This window comes from Hermetia illucens, chromosome 2, assembly GCF_905115235.1.
Source record: "Hermetia illucens chromosome 2, iHerIll2.2.curated.20191125, whole genome shotgun sequence".
NCBI classification, from domain to species: domain Eukaryota; kingdom Metazoa; phylum Arthropoda; class Insecta; order Diptera; family Stratiomyidae; genus Hermetia; species Hermetia illucens.
In genome coordinates, this window is record NC_051850.1 from 186,989,238 (window position 1) to 187,007,633 (window position 18,396).

General features: G+C 40.7%; 1 protein-coding gene across 1 annotated transcript; it reads right to left on the bottom strand.

The window, feature by feature from the left end:
• Window positions 1-3,584: 3,584 nt before the first annotated feature.
• Window positions 3,585-18,135, bottom strand: LOC119648378 (cytochrome c1, heme protein, mitochondrial). The gene is made up of 6 exons (XM_038050110.1): window positions 17,919-18,135; window positions 17,529-17,576; window positions 17,239-17,387; window positions 4,476-4,608; window positions 4,129-4,422; window positions 3,585-4,070 (listed from the first exon to the last, which is right to left on the bottom strand). Exons 1-6 carry the CDS (start codon window positions 17,988-17,990, stop codon window positions 3,840-3,842), a joined length of 927 nt encoding a protein of 308 aa, XP_037906038.1. The 5' UTR covers window positions 17,991-18,135; the 3' UTR covers window positions 3,585-3,839.
• Between the last annotated feature and the right edge of the window lie 261 nt (window positions 18,136-18,396).

The following is an 18,396-nucleotide window of genomic DNA, read 5'->3' on the forward strand; positions in this document are numbered from 1 at the left end:
TTGGTTCTTCAAGCGTGTTAGAGGACTTTATTCGTGATTATTACCCTTATTTGACTCAGGTACTCATTCACAGCTGATTAGACTGGTATCAGACATCCAGTCACGATATGAAACCCTTTGTAGGGAGGTTTGAACCATGACCTTCCCTTGCCACACCTTAGTGCTCTAACTACTAACTCATCCTAGTACACTGTTTTTTATGGAGTTACTTAAATTCACTTTAGTTTTCAGAACACCGGAATTATTTGCACTGATCTTGGCTAGTTCATACCTGACATGAACGAATGAATCAATTGCATCATTTTCATTTATTGGACTTGAGCTATTGAATCTACAATAAGACGTTTGCTCTGTCGGTTTTTGAAAGACCTACCTCAGCAATTTAGTAAAAAAGTTTTCCCTGTTCCGCTATCATGCCCGAGTGAGCGATTTGCATTTATATCCTTTTTCACCACTATCGGAGTCGACTGTTCGACTGCATCAATCATTTGAAAGATGTAGGCCAAAAACTGTATTTCAAGACTGACCACAGTTTCATTGAGATTACAATCGGGTTGTGTGACTGATGAATCGTAATCGTCTCGCCTTTGTGCGCTGAAATCCGAACCTTATTCTATAAAAAAATGAGACATCTACGGTTTTGTGCAAGGGAGAGGTAACTCATCAGATGCTGTCTCACCTCTAGACTGCATAGTGTTCTAGTCTAAGCCGAATTCTTGAACTCAATTTTGTTTTTGATGAGGAGCCCTGAGTTCTCCATTGATAGTGGACCGGACCAATTAGAGAGACCCTTTCTCCCACTTTTATGGTCTATAAACTCCTTTTTTTGGATTACCACACATTGCAAAAAACTCAGATGACCAGGGCAGAGATAACTCATCACACGTTGCCTCCCCTCTGCCCTGGGAGCAACGTGACTTAAGTGGTTAGTATGAGGAGCTGGGCTGAGTCGCATTTTCCAGTTGGCAACTTACTACTTGGTCAGGATGGTCAGGATGTGCACCCGCGCTCATGAATTCAGTCCCAATGTCTCTGCGTAATCATTTTAAAACTGCTTCAGAAATTGTTGCGAAGCAGAAGGAGCTGTCAAGGAAAAATAACATGAATATCAGACAAGCTTAAAAAAACTCCTTCTTACAGCGAAAATGTATCTCGATCGACTAAATTTGAAAAAAGGAGAAAAAATTGGTCAGCAGATGTCTGAGAAAGAAAGCAGAATAAGTGATGGACGATACACTACTTGGGTTCTTTGTTGTACCTTTTTAAAACAAATTACAACCAATTGACTGGTTTTCTTTGCATAGGTTAACAAGCATTAAGATTTTTTAGGGACAAGCTCCTATCATATCCTGCAAACAGCCCCGCGCTCAACTTAATTCACAGAACACCAAATTTACGGAGAAGGTATTGATCAACAGTAAAGAAAATGGAGGAGCAGGTAGTCCTGATGGACATAGTAAACGCCTTCGATAATAACTCATTTGAATCAATGGTATCAGTCACCATGAAGCACGGTATAGGGTGCGCTACTGGAAGGCAGGTTAGCTCAAATATATTTATGAGGTAGGGTTTTGTATGCCGCCATATGCAGGGGATGCCCGCAGGAGTGATCATCATCTTTTTGAAGAAGAAACTTTACCTATCCAATGAAACCAAATATCCGGAAGTGATTCCAGATACGAAACTGGACGGAAATCAACATTTTGAGCATAAAGAAAGCCATGCAGCCACTTTTCGTTGTAAAAGGGTCGTGGGTAAGACCTGGGGTAGAAGTAAGTTATTATCGTTCCAAAGGATCGCCTGCCTCTGCATTATGAAGAGTACACCTACCTGTGTTAACAGAACCCTGCTGTAATTTTTGCCTTTAGATTTTGCAATAAGATTCCAATGTACGTATTTCAATGACATACTGCCTTAAAAGCTCACTAACGAAATTACAAATCCAACCGGAGGACAGCGGTTTCATAATGACAAAATATAGCTTCGAATCCAAAATCGAGACGATGATGGTTAGAGAAGACTGAGCAGACACCTGAAGATTAGATACTATGCCGCGCAGATGAAACCATGAAAACAGATGAATACCGAAAGATGGAAGTGGGACTGGCATACAAGGATATAATCTGAAGCACGAAACATAACAACTCCTAGCTAGATCAACGCGCCTCCGTGTTTCAGACGGAGAAACCTTTTTTCAGATTCGCATTTTTTTGACCGCCCTGCATCAAAAGTTATTGTATCACTTTAAAATAGGCAGGCAGCAGGCAACTCCTAAGAAAAGGTTCCCAAACAGTTTTTGTTGAACCTTACAACCTTTAACTTCAAAAACTAAATAAAATTAAAATGAGAACATTGTTGTTTAATAACAAGTCGCCGTTTTATACGGAAATATCTGCAGAAGATGCAACACAACCAGTAGACAGACTCTGCAATGAAGAAATGAGACGGACAGCTTCCATCATCATCATATAAGATTGACACGAGGTCAGGTGGTAGCAGTATGCCACTTAGGGAATAACAAATCCCGAGATAAGACACGACCAGGTGCACCAGGTGAATAGCTTGTAACCAGAAATACGGACCTATTCACGTAAATGAACTTTGGTAGGGCAGTATTGAGCGCCAAGACCCGCGTAAAAAAAAACATCCAACAAATTGGAAGAGCCTCTAAGTTTTCAAATCCGGCTTCCATCCGCTGCGCCCTGTTGAAATAATTGACAAAGTAGTCGCCTGGCCTTTGCTTCTTTGTCTAATTAAACTGTACCGGTTGTTAGATGCTAATCGCTCATCATTGAAAAAGACCTAAATTCGCCGAAAGTCCAAAACTATAAACCTTTTCAAAAGTACTTTCCTCGTCATTTGCCTAGGTTCCGAATTGTCTACTTCATTCCTAATTGACGAGTCGCTAGGCGCAGCGTAAGGCGAATTACGAACCGCTAACTCGAGAAGACAAAAGAGCAGTGCTTGGATAATCTCTACCTCATTGCACAGAATGGAGAAGATTTATCAGTCTTCAAAAAAAAAACTAGTTCGCAGAAGCTTGGTAAGTAGGACCTCCGAGCGGAAGATATTGATTGAAGCTAAAAACCAAACTAGGCAGGAAACCCAAAGCTGATCGTCGTGATTTTTTGTATTCTCCCCCTTCCGCTTTCAATCAAAAGAAGTAAGCAAGGACTGTATCCAATTGAAATCACCCCCACCTAACCACCATCGTTTAAACCGAAGTGACAAATAAAAACCTTCGAAACCCCAGCTTTCGTCGCAATCCTCCTATTGGAAATATCACTGTGACATAATTTTACAAGTAAAAATTTTATTTAAATACCCGATCGGCGTGTACATTTTGTAATTATTAAATTATTTTTAATATTAACGAATTCTAAATGGTAATCGTCTATTTCTGATGGCATTTAATCACCGTGGTAATCATTGCCGCCACTAAGTAGCAACAGCAGCAGAAGCAATAGCAGGAACAGTAGCAATCATTGAATTTGCGTATCTTTTTCAAGAAATACGAACATAGGGGGAAAGTCATTGCTTCACGACAAAATCATGAAATTAAGTTGAATAAACAGGCCAAGGTGTTCATTTTCGGTAAGTTGGATTTTAATTAACTACAACACTTATTCGTTTCTGTTGTTTTTAACGTTTAATTGATTTCTTTTAGCAAAACCAGTGTTTCTTTTCTCATCAAACATGAGACGTTTGTTTTATTATTTTTGTTTTTGTTGTCGCGTTGATAAGTGTCCAACGAAAGAATATTGGAACAGATCTCTTTAGTGATTTCTTAGATTTGCTTATCATTACACTGTTTACGCTTTTGGTGTTAAAAATTTAATTTACTTTTCGCTCTTCGGATAAAATACTATCTTCCTTGATTTCAGCGATGACCACTTATGCCTCTTGATATAATAGGATAGAACTCCTAAGAATGTAAAGATTCCAATTGCTTTGATGATCATTTGCTTCCGTTCGTCGTGCTCCGGCTCCGAAGTCCACTTCAAGAAGGTCGACACATCTTTAGCCAATTGACTGGCCGTGGCTGGTGTACCGTCTTCGTATTCAATTACCTGGGCAGAGTGTGTCAATCACCTTTTTAGTCAGTGGAAATGCGTGGTTGGCACTTACCTCATTATACAATGCTTGAGCCATTGAAATAGCACCTCCTGGGAAGTAAGGATTGAAATATTGACCTTCTCGCAACACTACACCAGCTGGCGCATCAACGTATCCAGTCAACAGTGCGAAGATATAATCTTCACCCCCTTTACGTGCAGACACGATATAGCTTAGATCTGGTGGATAAGCACCATTGTTCGCTGCACGAGCTGCCTCCTCGTTGTCATAGGGACTCGGGAAGTAATCGGATAGTTTTCCTGGCCGCTTGTAATAGTTTCCTTGCTCGTCAGGACCGTCCGTCACCTGGTCATGGGTATCATTAAATAGATGTAGAGGAAATCTTGTCATGATCTTACCATGATTTCTTCAGCTTCTGCCTTGGCTTCGGCTTCAGTGTGGCTAACACCGATCAAATTACGATAAGCAATGTATCTCATCGAATGGCAAGCGGCACATACTTGCTTATATACTTGGTAACCTCGTCGTACGCTAGATGATATATTTAATTAGAAAATTGAAGTAGAATTAAATTGTAAAAGTATTGTTATGCTAAGAGTATATTTCCTGCCTGATCATTATATCTTGAAGGAACAACACATTACTTCGTCATTATTTGTGCGGTCCCCTTTACTATTATTTCGCTTAAAGATTTAGTTCCACACATAGCACAGATAACGGAACAGACAATAAGATTGATAGGCAAAGACAATGCATTGAAACAAATGTCAAAGTGTTTCAATGAAATTTAGGAATATAGGCGGCTTGCATTATAGAATATTTTTGTTTCAACACTTTCAACTATCTTCCAATAAGTTTGTGGCGCGGCATGATTCGGGGGGGAGTGATGTGGCGCGGCAAGATTCGAAATAAATTTCGAATGTTGCGAATGTGAACAAATAGATGGCGCGGAACTTTCCACTTTGTAGAGTTCGCCACGGGAGTGGAAGACTAGCGAGGAAAGTGTGCCATGAGTTAGGGGCAGAAAGAAACACATGAAGCGAGATCATTCTCTTCTGCCTCTAACGTTTAAATAGTCGGTTATCACGCGATGCAGTTTTTAATTAATTTAAACTCATTCATTTAAAATTAATAAAGTCTAATTATTACATCTATCGTGTATTGATTGTAAAAACCTAAAAATTGTAGTTTGCAAGAAATGGACTATTTTAGTTAAAAGTTTACCTTCTCTTTTAATGGATTATGTGACTCTAGAATGAGTTTTTCAATGCCCTTTTGCTGCGCTACCAGGATGCCTCGGATGGATTCAACGGTAACGACTTCAGCAACGGAACTGGGAATTTTCGCACCTAAATAGAATCGGTGCTTTGCGAGAACTTCTCAAAGAAGTTTCAGGATACAACACCAACATCGTGGTAATCCAAGAGACAAAATGGCTCGTTGACGACATACGTTCGCACACAGTATTCACAAGCGGAAAAGAATCGGGAAGCAGAGAATTTAAAGTGGCATTTACCGTGGAAAACAAATTCAAAGAACAAGTCATTGACTTTAAAGCAATAACTGAACGACTGTGTGCGATTTTCGTCGAGAAACAACTACAACACACCCCCCATGAAGACGTGAATGACAACGGGCACCGTTTTATTGATTTCGCTTGCACTAGGAACATAACGGTAAACTATACCTGCCTCCCACATCGCGACATTTACAAAAGGACATGGCCATCGCCAGATGGTCGCACTTTCAATCAAATTGCCCATGTTCTTATCGAAAAACGAACTGCAGCCAGCATTACGGATGTAAGGTCACTACGTGGGGCCAATTGTGATTCTGACACGTTAGTAAGGACGAAATTTTGATGTCGACTAACGAAAACACATCACCCGAAGTAGAGCAGGTCTCAGAAATTCGATGTTGTTGACAAGTCTCTGTAACGATGACCAAGGAAACATCCTAGGTAACTCCGACGATATCAAGAAAAGATGGATGAAATATTTCAAGAAGCTGCTCAACCCAGTGGAAGCGCAACGAAAAGTACAGCTTTGACGATCCCGAAAGTTATAGACAATACACCAGTCGAAGCTCCTTCGATTGAAGAGGTGGAAGCAGCCCTGGGCGACCAGAAAGTGAATAAGGCCCCGCGATTCGATGGTATTATTACAGAGGAGAGGAGATTGCCTGGAAAATCTTTTCCATAAACTTATTTTAAAAATTTAGACAAATGGCAGGCATTTCATTGTTGTGCACACCCAACAAGATCTTGACGAAAATCATCCAAACTAGATTAGAGCCACATACCGTCAGACAAATTAATTGGTGAATACCAATGTGGCTTTCGAAAAGGACGATTCACGATGGACCAAATTTTCACGGTCAAACAACTATTGAAAAAGTGTTATGAGTTCAATATCGACGTTAATCAGCTCTTCCTCGACTTCCTTTAAGCGTATGATAGCATCAAACGAGAAGCACTCTATCGTATCATGAGCGGGCTCCACCTACCAGAAAAACTGGTACGAATAACCGAACTGACGATGACTAAGACTGAATCCTATGCTAACGCAATGCTTCGAAACGAACTGCGGATTAAAGCAAGGACATGGATTCACCCCCATGCTTTTTAACCTAGTCTTTCAATATGTTAGGTGCCACGGGAATATTACTCTACAAATTTTCGCAAATAGTAGAATTCGCTGACGACATAAACATCATAGCACATTCATTTCGAGACTTGGATCGGTAAATGGTGAAGCTGACTGGGCAATGAGATACAACCATGAGTTATGCCAGTTCTATGACGACCTAGCAGCATCGGTGGCGGTAAAACTTCGAAAATTGCAGTGGGCCAGCCACGTAGGGGTATTAAAAGGTACACCCGAAGGACGCCGACCACTGAGAAAGCCACGCAAACGGTGGGAGGACTCAGTGGAGGAGGACAGTAAAAAACTGCCAACATTTTCCAACTGGAGGACGTGAACGAAGAATTGAGATGACTAAAGGAAGTCTAGCCTCGAGGTCAAAGGCTGATTTGGCTTATCGCGCCATTGAAGAAGAAGAATGCATTTTTATGTCAAAATAAAATCCATTGCATCGCAAGTTCAGCAGGTCAAATCCTACTTTCAATGCAACTGCGTTTCTCAATCAGTTCAACCAACTGCCTTGCAAGAAACTATAAGAGCAGTCAATTAACCCAAGCTACTAATAAAAAGCCTTGATCTTAGTTCATAGAGATCCCAGATTGAAGTCTGTTATGAGCATTTTATTTTTCTTTTCTGCTCAGCGGAATTAGTAGAAACAGGAACAAACAGACCCCGCTATTTGTAAGGAGAAAATTAACGATTTCCTTTTTCCAATTCGGCCTTTGCATTTTGAGGAAGCGAGGTCGATACAAATCTAGTTCGCCGTAGGTCATAGGTTTGGTCCAGATTGAATCAAAAGGTTCCAAGACCCCCCACATATTCTATCAGGTCATAGTTGTTCTTTTAACACGCTTGAGTGCAACCCAATATCGATCACCGGTGTCCTCATTTCGGATATGATAATACCGTGTTATGCCACTAATCCAATGCAATATTTTCGCTTCCATTGTCTTTGCAAGTCGACCAGCATTCGCAACTATAGAGACACAAAGCGAATTTTGCTCTTTCGATCGTAGGTGCTGCCGGAACGCATGCCAGTTGAGCTTGTGTGGCACACCCTCAGATGCCTTCTCAACATCCAGGAAGGCAATCTTTCTCACGGTACTTCTCCATGCCAGCGCGTATTGCGTCAGTAATTCTGGAGTTCTAGGCAAACTCGGCTTGGTTTATGATAACTTAAACGAATGAAGTATACACGCTCAGTCCGCTCTTTGCGTCGTTTTAATGGTGGTTTGAAAGTAATTGGGGATATTTATTTTTTATTTGCGGATTGAAGGAGTCCTGAGTCCGTAACCGGACTGGATAAATCCGAAAAGTAACTTTCTCCCACTGAATAAAAGGCAGTTTTTACCTGAATATAATTCGTACTCATGACCTGTTTGCGATTATACATAAATAGATTACCACCTGTAGCCACTTTCATCACGCTGTTCCCAGGGTAGCATGATGAGTTGCCTCTGCTCTGGAAGAAGTATTTTTAGGGATATTGAATTAAATTTTCTTAACAGGACCACAAATATATTTGCCTTCACATATTTGTGGTGACTTCTCGCCATTCGATTTTTTCGTTGATTGTTATTAACTACCACGGACGGGATTCATAGGCCTGACAATGATGGAATTTACCGCCCGTACCAATTACAGTGTTACAGATTTAAGAGCGCAGAATGCAGATATAAATTCCATAATGCATTTATCGCCCGTTTTTCTTAGCTGTTCTCGAAAAAAAATTGTCAAAAAATACCGAGCAATAGTCAGAAGTAGTTGAGTCATCCTTCTCATAAGGCAATCAATTTTCCATGACACCAGAGGATTAAATAATCGAGCCCAGAAGTCAAGGATGTTGACCCAATTTGTAATGAAATGCGTCTGTGATGAGAAGTTGAGAGTGTGCTAAGAAAGGATATGTATAATTCTACGTTACCAACATTATTATTGTTCTACTTGTGAAGGCAACATTATGAAATAAATTCCGTAATCAACGCCGGTCTACCTTCGTCAAAAAGGACGTTCCCTATGGTAAGCAAGACTACGTTAACCGGAGCCTTATTGCCTATATGCTAGTCAAGTTTCACATTGGGGGTATGGTCCTTTAGACACACAAATCACATGCCCAAACTACATGGTGCGGTTGGAGCTTACACGAATAGTGATGTCATACTCACGTGTCTCAATGAATCATGAAAAGTCAGTAACCGATTGGGGACCTTTAGGTTTCTCGTCCCTCCATCGTTTCTTCTGGCCGAAATTCAAGGGGATGCCTCTTGTTCTTTAAATACAAAACTCTTAGAAGGATTTCGGGAGGGGAGGAGGGTGGCCATGTTAACATTATATAATTGCTTGCAATCTCTCTTGATTTAATTTAATTCAACGTTAATAGTGGTTATCCAGGCTATCTTCGGTCGTCTAACTTTCAAAAAAACCGCCACTTACAATCGTTCTAAAACTAGAATTTCCTGTGGGTAAATTCGTGTCAATTGGAAGGCGTAGAGCGCCAGCCGCCCAATCTCGCAGCTCTGCGCTCGAATCCCAGTTGTCATGGGTACCTGTGTTCGTCTTGTGTTTGTCTCGCAGCTATAAGCTTATAACTTGCTTGTATGTGATGATGAAGCTGAAGCACCAAGGAGTGAACAGGAAATACTAATCCTGCCTACCTGGTACCATCATTAAAAGTGAAAATCAGGAAGTAGCCATAGAAGACTAAGATGATTCGCAGGATAGCTAAATGAGCATTTGAGGAAATGGAAGGACAGTGGCGCTGATTTTGGGTAAACGAGTTATACTGATGAAACCTATTTGAGTCAATTGTAACCAAAAGGATAGACACTAGCTCTTAGCCCGCAGATCTCACTACTGACAAAAAGTCACCTAAATCCAAAAATATGTTGGGCAGTTGTGCGCAGCAAAATTCCCGCACACAGTGATGGAGAAAGATCAATGTGAGCTAGAAAATCTATACTTCACACGAATATGTGATCCTGAACGTAACGAATGTCACGCCCACGTTGGGCACCATTTGCCATAAGTTTACTTGGAATGCAGGAAAGCTTAGACTTTTTGGTTGATCTTGATTAGCCCATTGGGTCAATTGGCTATCTTCCATTCCAAATAAAAGGCATTATGAACTCCGCTGTTCTCACCCGAAAATTTCCCAAATCTCGTACATTCTTCCGCTTTAGCCAAACTTTCTCTGATTGATCATCGGCCAGTAGTGTTTTTTGAATAGTGCTGCACTACCGCAAATTTAACATTAGTCTATGTCACAGAGTTCACTTGCCAAGATTGGTCTCAACATCGAAGTGGATGGTAAGCGACCAAAAACCCGGCCGAAACAACGGTGGCCTGATACTTTGGATGGGGATTTCAAACTCTTGCGATTGCATCCAAATCAGGCATTTGATAAAGCCAAATGGCGAAACCGATCACGATGAGCCGACCCCGCTTGTGAACGCGAGAAAGGCTGAAGAAAAAGAAGAATATGCATTGTATATATTTGGTTGACTATGTAAAAATAATCAATGATCCGTGGTGTAGCACTGGTGAAAGGAACAAGTGGCTCTGGAAATATCGGTATATGCAACATTAGAAAAAATCCAAAAAACGATCCAATTATTTCAAATAATTTAATCGCTAGAAATACCGCAAGATTACTCTTAGATAAATAATCCGTAGGCCAGAGTTGTCCAATACTTTTCCGAATGTCTCCAAATGATTTCACTGGAGGGAAGTTCAGTTTCAGCTGCGGCACGGCGTGGTCACTGTTACACGTAGATAAAAAATCAGAGCGTCCTGTTCCTTTTTCTATGACATAGAGGGCACCTCAGTCCTTCATGCTTTTTGTAAAAAGTCAGCTCTCTGTCAAATTTAGTCTTCAATTGAGTGGTTTTTCGAAATGAGTACTGTTTACGCCTCTCGCTTTGAGGCAATTTTTCTATGTTTGCATGAAAAAGGACCCAAATTAACGCAAACTGCTGTTGCGAAATATATGGGAAAGTCGAAGCAGTTCGTTAGCAAGTGGATGGTCGGTAACGTTGATGATTTTCCTGATCGCGGAACTGCAAGCATAGTCTCAAAAAAAGACGAAAAAAAGATTCTCGCATTGTTCTCGAAAGATCCAACTTTGACTTTACGTGAAGCTACTGTGAAATTGAAAGCAAAAGGTGTTGACATATCTTACGGAACGATTCGCAGGCACTTACTTGCCAATAAACTGAAATATCGCAGTACTTTGGAAAAACCAATGTTGAGTGCAAAACACGTTGAAAAACGAGTGGAATGGGCGAAGGAAAACTTGGACCGCGATTGGAGCAACGTAATTTTTTTTTTATGAATCCTCCTTCTGGGCATTTCCGAGCATCAAACACGCCTGGCCAACCTCCACCAGTAGGATGCTTCAAAGGAAAGTTAAACACCCCGTCAAAGTCCATGTTTGGGGGTGCTTCTCAAACAAAGGTTTCGGTACTTTGTTCTTATTTATCGAGAATTTAAATGCCGAAAAAATGAATAAAATATATCAAAAGGCTTTGTTACCATCTGCTAAGCAATGGTATATCAAGAAAAATGAAAGCTGGATCCTTCAAGAGGACAACGATCCGAAACATCAGAGTCGAGCGTGTAGCGAGTGGAATTCGCAAAACGGAGTTGTCACTTTAGATTGGCCATCTCAGTCACCGGATGCAAATCCCATGGAAAATGTGTGGGCTTTGATGAAAATGCAGCTTCGCAGACGCAAACCATGTAATTTAGATCAACTTTCTCGACAAATTCGGAAAATTTGGAGGTCTTTTCCGGTAGAATATGCAGAAAAACTAGTAGAAAGTATGCCCCGACGGTGCCAGGCCATAATTGACAATGCAGGAGATTGGACTTGCTACTGAGGTATTTGCATTGAGTATTGACGACCAAATTATCAATAAATTTGCGAATTTTCGAAAAATCCATTGTTATTATTTAACAGTGACCACGCTCTTATGTAACAGACTGTAAGTATGTGAAGATAAGTCGGTAACCTATAAAAAGACTTTTTATTTTTTTAGGTATTGGGGAGTCCTAAGTCCGCATCCGCTTGATGTCGGATAGGACCAAATGGAGAGTGTTAAACACAAAAAAAGCAGCCCGTGGACCATCAAGAGTGGGAGCAAGTTGCTCACCATTTGGTTCGATCCGGCATCAAGTGATGTGGACTTTGGACTCCCCAATCCTAAAAAAAACAATTGTCTAGTTCCAGGAAAGCTTTAGTCTAAACTGTAAGCGGATTTACGCTGATTATAATTCGTACCGTTGTTGTGTTTTGCGAATTATAAAAGAGAGCGTATAACATCTGCGAGCCGCTTCGGCCAGGCTGCTCCCAGGGCAGAGATGAGGCAGCGCCTGAAGTAGTGACGAAATGGGCTGAAAAATTAGAGATGGTATCCAGGTATCCAGAGTGCAGCTAAAAACAACTTTGAGTGTGTAGTACGAAATAAGAATAGTTTTTAAACCGCGAACTACTCTCCGTAGAGATCAGAATGGCAATATCATCAGCAACACGACCCAAATAATAGACAGATGGGTTTAGTATTTCCAAGACTTTTTGAATCCAACGACGACACATTTCCATCCCTTTGTCATCCCGGATGACCCACGCGAAGAACAAGTGCCCACACCCGAGCGAGCATTGTTTAAATAAAAGCTACGGAAACTGATGGCATCCTAGTCGAGTTCTTAAAGCAAGGGGAAACAGAGCTCTCCAATCGAATCTACAAACTAATCGGCAGAATCTGGACAACCGAACAAGCACCAGACGACTGGAGGAAAAGTGTACAAAAGTAGAGATCTTCTTCATTGCGAAAACTTCAGGGGGATCTCATTGCTGTGCACGTTCTACAAGGTGCCGACAGATATGATTGAACGACGACTGAGAGAGTATACAGACGATATCATCGGCGAGGTTTCAGATCTGGACGATCGAGAACGGACTAGATATTCGCGATTAAGCAGGGGTTTGAACAGTCCAGGGAATATGACATCGATGTGCACCAACTCTTCGTTCAGTTCTGTCAGGATCGCACACCTGACAGTGTCAATTGTAATGCTCTGTATAGAATAATGATTGAGCTAAAAATTCCACCGAAGCTAGTCCGACTAGCAAAAGTCGTAATGATTAACAACGGGAGCCAGGTGAAAATCCAAAATGAACTGACACCAAGCTTTGCTACAGTGTCAGGACTCAGACAAGGGCTGGTCTCGGTCTCACCCTTTTTAACTTGGTGCCCGAATACGTCGTCAGGAAGGTAGGCTCAGCTGATACTAGAGGTAGCTTACTGGTAAAATTCGTGCAACTGGTGGCGTACGCAGAGGACGTTGATATTTTTGTCCGATCGATGCTTCGCACGAAGGAAGTGTTCGAGCAGTTCGAGTCAGCTGGGAGTGAAGTGGGGCTTACGGTCTATGAATCTAAAACGAAATTCAAAATCCAAATTTGAAAGGCGGCTGCTAGTAAGTAGAACATTGCAATGGGCGATTGCGATAGGTGGACCAATTTGTCAACCTACGAGCCCTTCTTTCAAATTACGGAAACAAAAAACACGAAATTACGCGGTTTTTCCCATAATTAGATCGAGAAAATTGCACTGACACAATAAACTGTTGCTGTATGGATGCGAGACGTGAACCTTGACACAAGTGTCGAAAAGGAAGATCGAGATCTTCGAGAGAAAAGTCCTTCGAAAGATTTTCGGAATCATAAAGGAAGAAGATCCATGAATTGTATTAATTATTTGACGACCGGCCGCATGTCGCATTCACCGCAAAAAATCAGAGGCAACCAACATCATTACTACTTTTGATAGAATTTTGCAGTTTCACATCTTTTACTGTTGCGGTACAATAGCAGATTTATAACCTATCCCAAGTATTTGTTTCACAATCAACTTCTTGATGATTTCGACTCAACAAAAAAACCGAGGAATTGAGAAAACACAACAATTGTATCCAACAAACACACCTTGGCAATGACGCTGTAGTCCCGCGGGAATAACAGTATATAGTTGCCATTCACACCTTAATGGAGCATTGTGCCTAAACCACATTTACGCGCCATCTTTCACGGTTTTCTGCAAAGCATTTCAGGTCCTCCCAGGATAGTTGTGCCGCATGCCGTGCATCGTCTTACGTGGAATTTCCATACATGCAAAAGAGGGGTGTACATTTTTTTTTCAACGATTATGTTCGTGTGGGGTATCCGATGAAAGGTTACGATTAGGGCTTTTGAAAGGTGGTCTCATTTCTGGCATTTAATGCACAAGGGGGAAGACAGGAGCTGAAAATTGGTCATTTGCCATGTGTGTAAAAGCGTCCATTTTATTTTACATTTACACCTCAGTTTTTCAATAATGGTAAATTAATAAGAAATGGGCCAAAAACGAGATATTATGGTAAAATAGAAGATGAAAGTTGTCTCCAATACGCAGACGTTTGCATGAAAATGGGTTCAAATGCAGGAGGCTGGCCGAAAAGCTGAAGTTAATAGAAGCGATGCGACGTCCGCGATTCTTATGGATCAGGTTGTACGGATTACAATTCGAGCTATTGAGAAAAGTTAAATTGGGTAAAAATAATATTAGGCCTACAAATAAGTTCTGTCGGTTTTCACAATAGATGGCGTAGTTTGTTTTTTATTCCATTGATCCACATTTCCAAACATTCATCGGAAAGCTACTGTCAATAGGCACAAACGTCAGTATAAATTATTTAATTGAAGTGTAAACAACAATACTTTTTTCATCATCGAAAATGGCCAATTTTGTACCAAATAATGTGTTTTTGCGGGGAGTTCTACTTCATTATTTCAATATGAAGAAAAAAGCAACCGAAAGTCATAGCATTTTGGTGGAAATTTATGGTGACCATGCTCTGTCTGAACGAACGTGTCAGAGGTGGTTTGGACGGTTTAAAAGTGGCAATTTTGACTTGGAAGACGAAGAGCGCGCCGGACGGCCAACAATTTTTGAAGATGAAGAATTAGAGACATTGCTCGACCAAGATCCATCGCAAACGGAAGAAGAACTTGGAAAAACACTTGGAGTCACTCAGCAAGCCATTTCCAACCGTTTAAAAGCAACGGGAATAATCCGAAAGGTCGGAAGTTGGGTTCCGTATGAACTGAAGCCAAGAGACGTCGAACGCCGTTTTTTCACGTGTGAACATCTGCTCCAACGACAAGAAAGGAAGGGTTTTCTGCATCGAATAGTTACTGGCGATGAAAAGTGGATCCATTACAATAATCCCGGGCAACGTGAGGATACCCCGGCCATGCCTCATCATCGACGGCCAAAGCGAATATTCATGGTGAGAAGATCATGCCGTGTATATGATGGGACCAGCTGGGTGTGGTATACTATGAGCTGCTAAAACCGAACGAAACGGTCACCCGCTGTACTCTCCAGACATTGCTCCTTCTGATTACTATTTGTTCCGGTCGATGCAGCATGGCTTGGCTGACCAGCACTTCTCCAATTACGACGAACTCAAAAAATGGCTCGATGAGTGGATAGCGGCCAAGCAGGCCAATTTTTGGCGCGATAGTATCTATGAATTGTCTAAAAGATGGAAGAAAGTTCTGGCTAGCGATGGGCAATACTTTGAACAATGAATGTATAACCAATTTTTCACAATAAAGCTTCAAATTTTAAGAAAAAACCGACAGAACTTATTTGTAGGCCCTATATTTTCTGGCTTTTTTCAAGAATTTCAAATTTTGTCTCTTTTTAACTTTTCGTGAGTCATCTTTAATGGCGAATGTTGTTATATTCGTATTCGGAGAAGAAAGGGAAACTTGTCTGATGCCTGTTTGGTTAAAAACGTTAAATATCCATCAGAGAGATCTCTTTCAAATAATCGCCGATAAAATTTACTTGATCATCGGGAAAAGTGTGAGTTTCATCTTGACTGTGGAACATATGCAACAGCTTTACTTGGACAATGAAGCATTGAATCATAAAGTCGTACACCAGTTTATTGACCTGAAAATATCAAACTGACATAAGACAGACCGCTTAAGGGGGAAGTACTCTAGCATTATTGCGTGCTACATTAGCGAAGCGAGCGAACTTACGTAGAATCTATGATGAAAAAATAATGTGTAGGTCGCTGATAAACCGACAAATATCGTTTAATTATCTGTATCGATATCTTTGCAAATGAAAAACGGTTTTTCATTGTGATGTGGCGCGGCAGGATCTGCAGGAATTCGAAATTTATTTCGAATGTTGCGAATGCGGACAAGTAGATGGTGCGAAACTCTCCACTCATTTTATAACTCGCCACGGGAGTGGAGGATTAGCGGTGAGAAAGTGCCATTGGTTGGGACAGAAAAGACCGCATGGAAATGAGCCGGTCTCTTCTGTCTCCAACCGTGGCACGGGACATTCACAAGTTTCTAGTCACACAGTTAGACACGGTTTTATCATTTTCGAATTTTGTTACAGTGAGACTATCATTGGTGTTCACTTTTTATCGAAATTTGATCAATATATTTTATAACAGTTTTCAAAATATTGTGTTCTCGCATTCTGTGCTAAATTTGTATTCTTCATCCTTATAATCGTGGTGTTATAATTACTCGACCTAGAGTATCTACCTCACACCATCGTTACGTTCCCTTCTATTACACCGGTTGGACACCTGCAAGCCGAAAAGAACTTGCCTCTGCTGCAAAGTCGAGACCACTCATCACACTTCATTTTTGTGACGTCGTCGGCGACGACGTATATCTGCATTCAGCCAGCGATAATAAAATCGATCTCGACGACATTTCTCCACTAGACTTTTCTCTTCATTTATTTACCGCCGACGCTTAGTTTGCAGTCAATCTAAGTCTGTTCGTTTCGTGCATATTTTGTACGTGTGATTGCTTGCAGTGATTGCTAAATGTTAAAGTAATATGTATTCGTTCTACATAAAACTAACAACACAAGACAAGAATGCACGTATTTTGATAGAGAATTTTTCAATGAAAACAGTAGATGTGCACGATGGAGTTAGATCTGCTTACTTGTTTTATCAATAGTGGTAATGGGACCGACACAAAGCTAAATCTGTAATGAGGTCAACAAAAAAAGGACTGAATGCATTACTACCAAAAAGAAATTCAGTAGAAATCTGTACCAATGGGATCTGCTCTAATTGACACCATTATCCTTGTCCCACATAAATTGTATCTTAGATAAGAGTTCCGAGAATAATGTCATATCCACAGCTTTCTTTCAAAAGTAAAATTATTGAAAAAAAGCAAACCCATCTGCAACTTGGCATGAAATAAATTGATAAAATTCGAATACTGGTCCCGAAATAATGCTATGTTTCTTTCCTTTACACATATTTGGTACTACCTTCTCCATAAAATGGTCAAATATTACGACAAGAACCAGACAAATTGCTAAGATTTCCATCTACGCTCTCCAAATGCCTCAAGGTAAATTTTTAAAAAGAAACATCTCACAATCGTAAAGGGAAACGTCCTAGCTCTAAACATGCATACCTAGCGTGATCCAAGGATGAAATGATTCCCTTATGGTTCCACGGCATAGCTTGCGGATGAACTTCCGTGCCGGAGGCCTTCACGGACTGGTCCAAGGCGAAAAGAAGTGCGCCGGCTCCACCTGCCAAAAGTCCAAGACTTGCCACCAACTGGAAATACGAAAATATAGGTTACAAAGTGGAATTTACAGAGGTCAGACTCTGACAGATGATCGAGTTTGAGGTTATCCTCCCCCATACATCATTTGCACAGAAATTGCAGCTTATTTTCTCCAGTTCACTTGCACTTACCCTTTTTTGTCCTTTGGTCCATGTCTTCGTAGTCGACAGATTGTTTATCTGCAAGAAATAAATAGATTGCTTGTGAGGTAATAGTCTGTAATCGGTCAGCCAATGTTACATAACAATTTCAAGTGAATTTTTCTCTGGCTGCAATGTCCGAATTTTTCTCTTGTCTATAATTGGAATTCGTATTTTTATTTAGAATTGTTCCTAGCCAAACCAATGAGTTGATTGAACTATTAGCTAGTTTTGCACGTAACACATCTTCACTACAAAACTCAGCCGGATCGCAGTGTCCGTGTTTCTTCACACTTTTCTCTATAAAACATCCACTTATTTCCAACATTCTTTGGTTTTTTCAATTCTTTACACTATTTACACATTATTGCACTTAAATACCTGCTGAAATGCTACATTATTAGTTGTTTTTAGGAGACCTGCCCCGCAAAATCTTCTCATCGTTGCCGCCATGGTGGCCAGAAGGTACACGAACACGACTTTTCTGATTCCTTGCGAGAAGTCCGAACTTCACGTAGCCGATCACGACCGGTCGATGACAGATGCGCGAAGAGTTGCCCAAATGCAATTTCTGAATATTTCACGAAGTCGGTGCAGAACCACCCAAAGTATTTATTGGGAGTATTGTCTTGTTGTAGATCCTATAATAGTAGATATTCGAAATGATAAGTTCAGAATGGATTTGATGATGGTTTTAATACGGGCGGTTGGTGGAACGAAAGTGACATTTGTAGGCGGGAGATTTTAAAAATATTTAACACTTGGGCTTCCTCAATGAGCAGACATTGGACTTTCCACCTTTCAATCCATAATTTATTTTGAACTCAAAATCTTTTAAATATTTCTATATAAATTGCTA

Coding starts and splice junctions, on each gene's coding strand:
- LOC119648378 (XM_038050110.1), bottom strand. CDS start 17,990: ATGGCGGCAACGATGAGAAGATTTTGCGGGGCAGGTCTCCTAAAAACA. Junction 4,609..17,238: donor TCATCCTTGGATCACGCTAG/GTATGCATGTTT, acceptor TATATCATCTAG/CGTACGACGAGGTTACCAAG. Junction 4,071..4,128: donor CTCAAGCATTGTATAATGAG/GTAAGTGCCAAC, acceptor CACTCTGCCCAG/GTAATTGAATACGAAGACGG.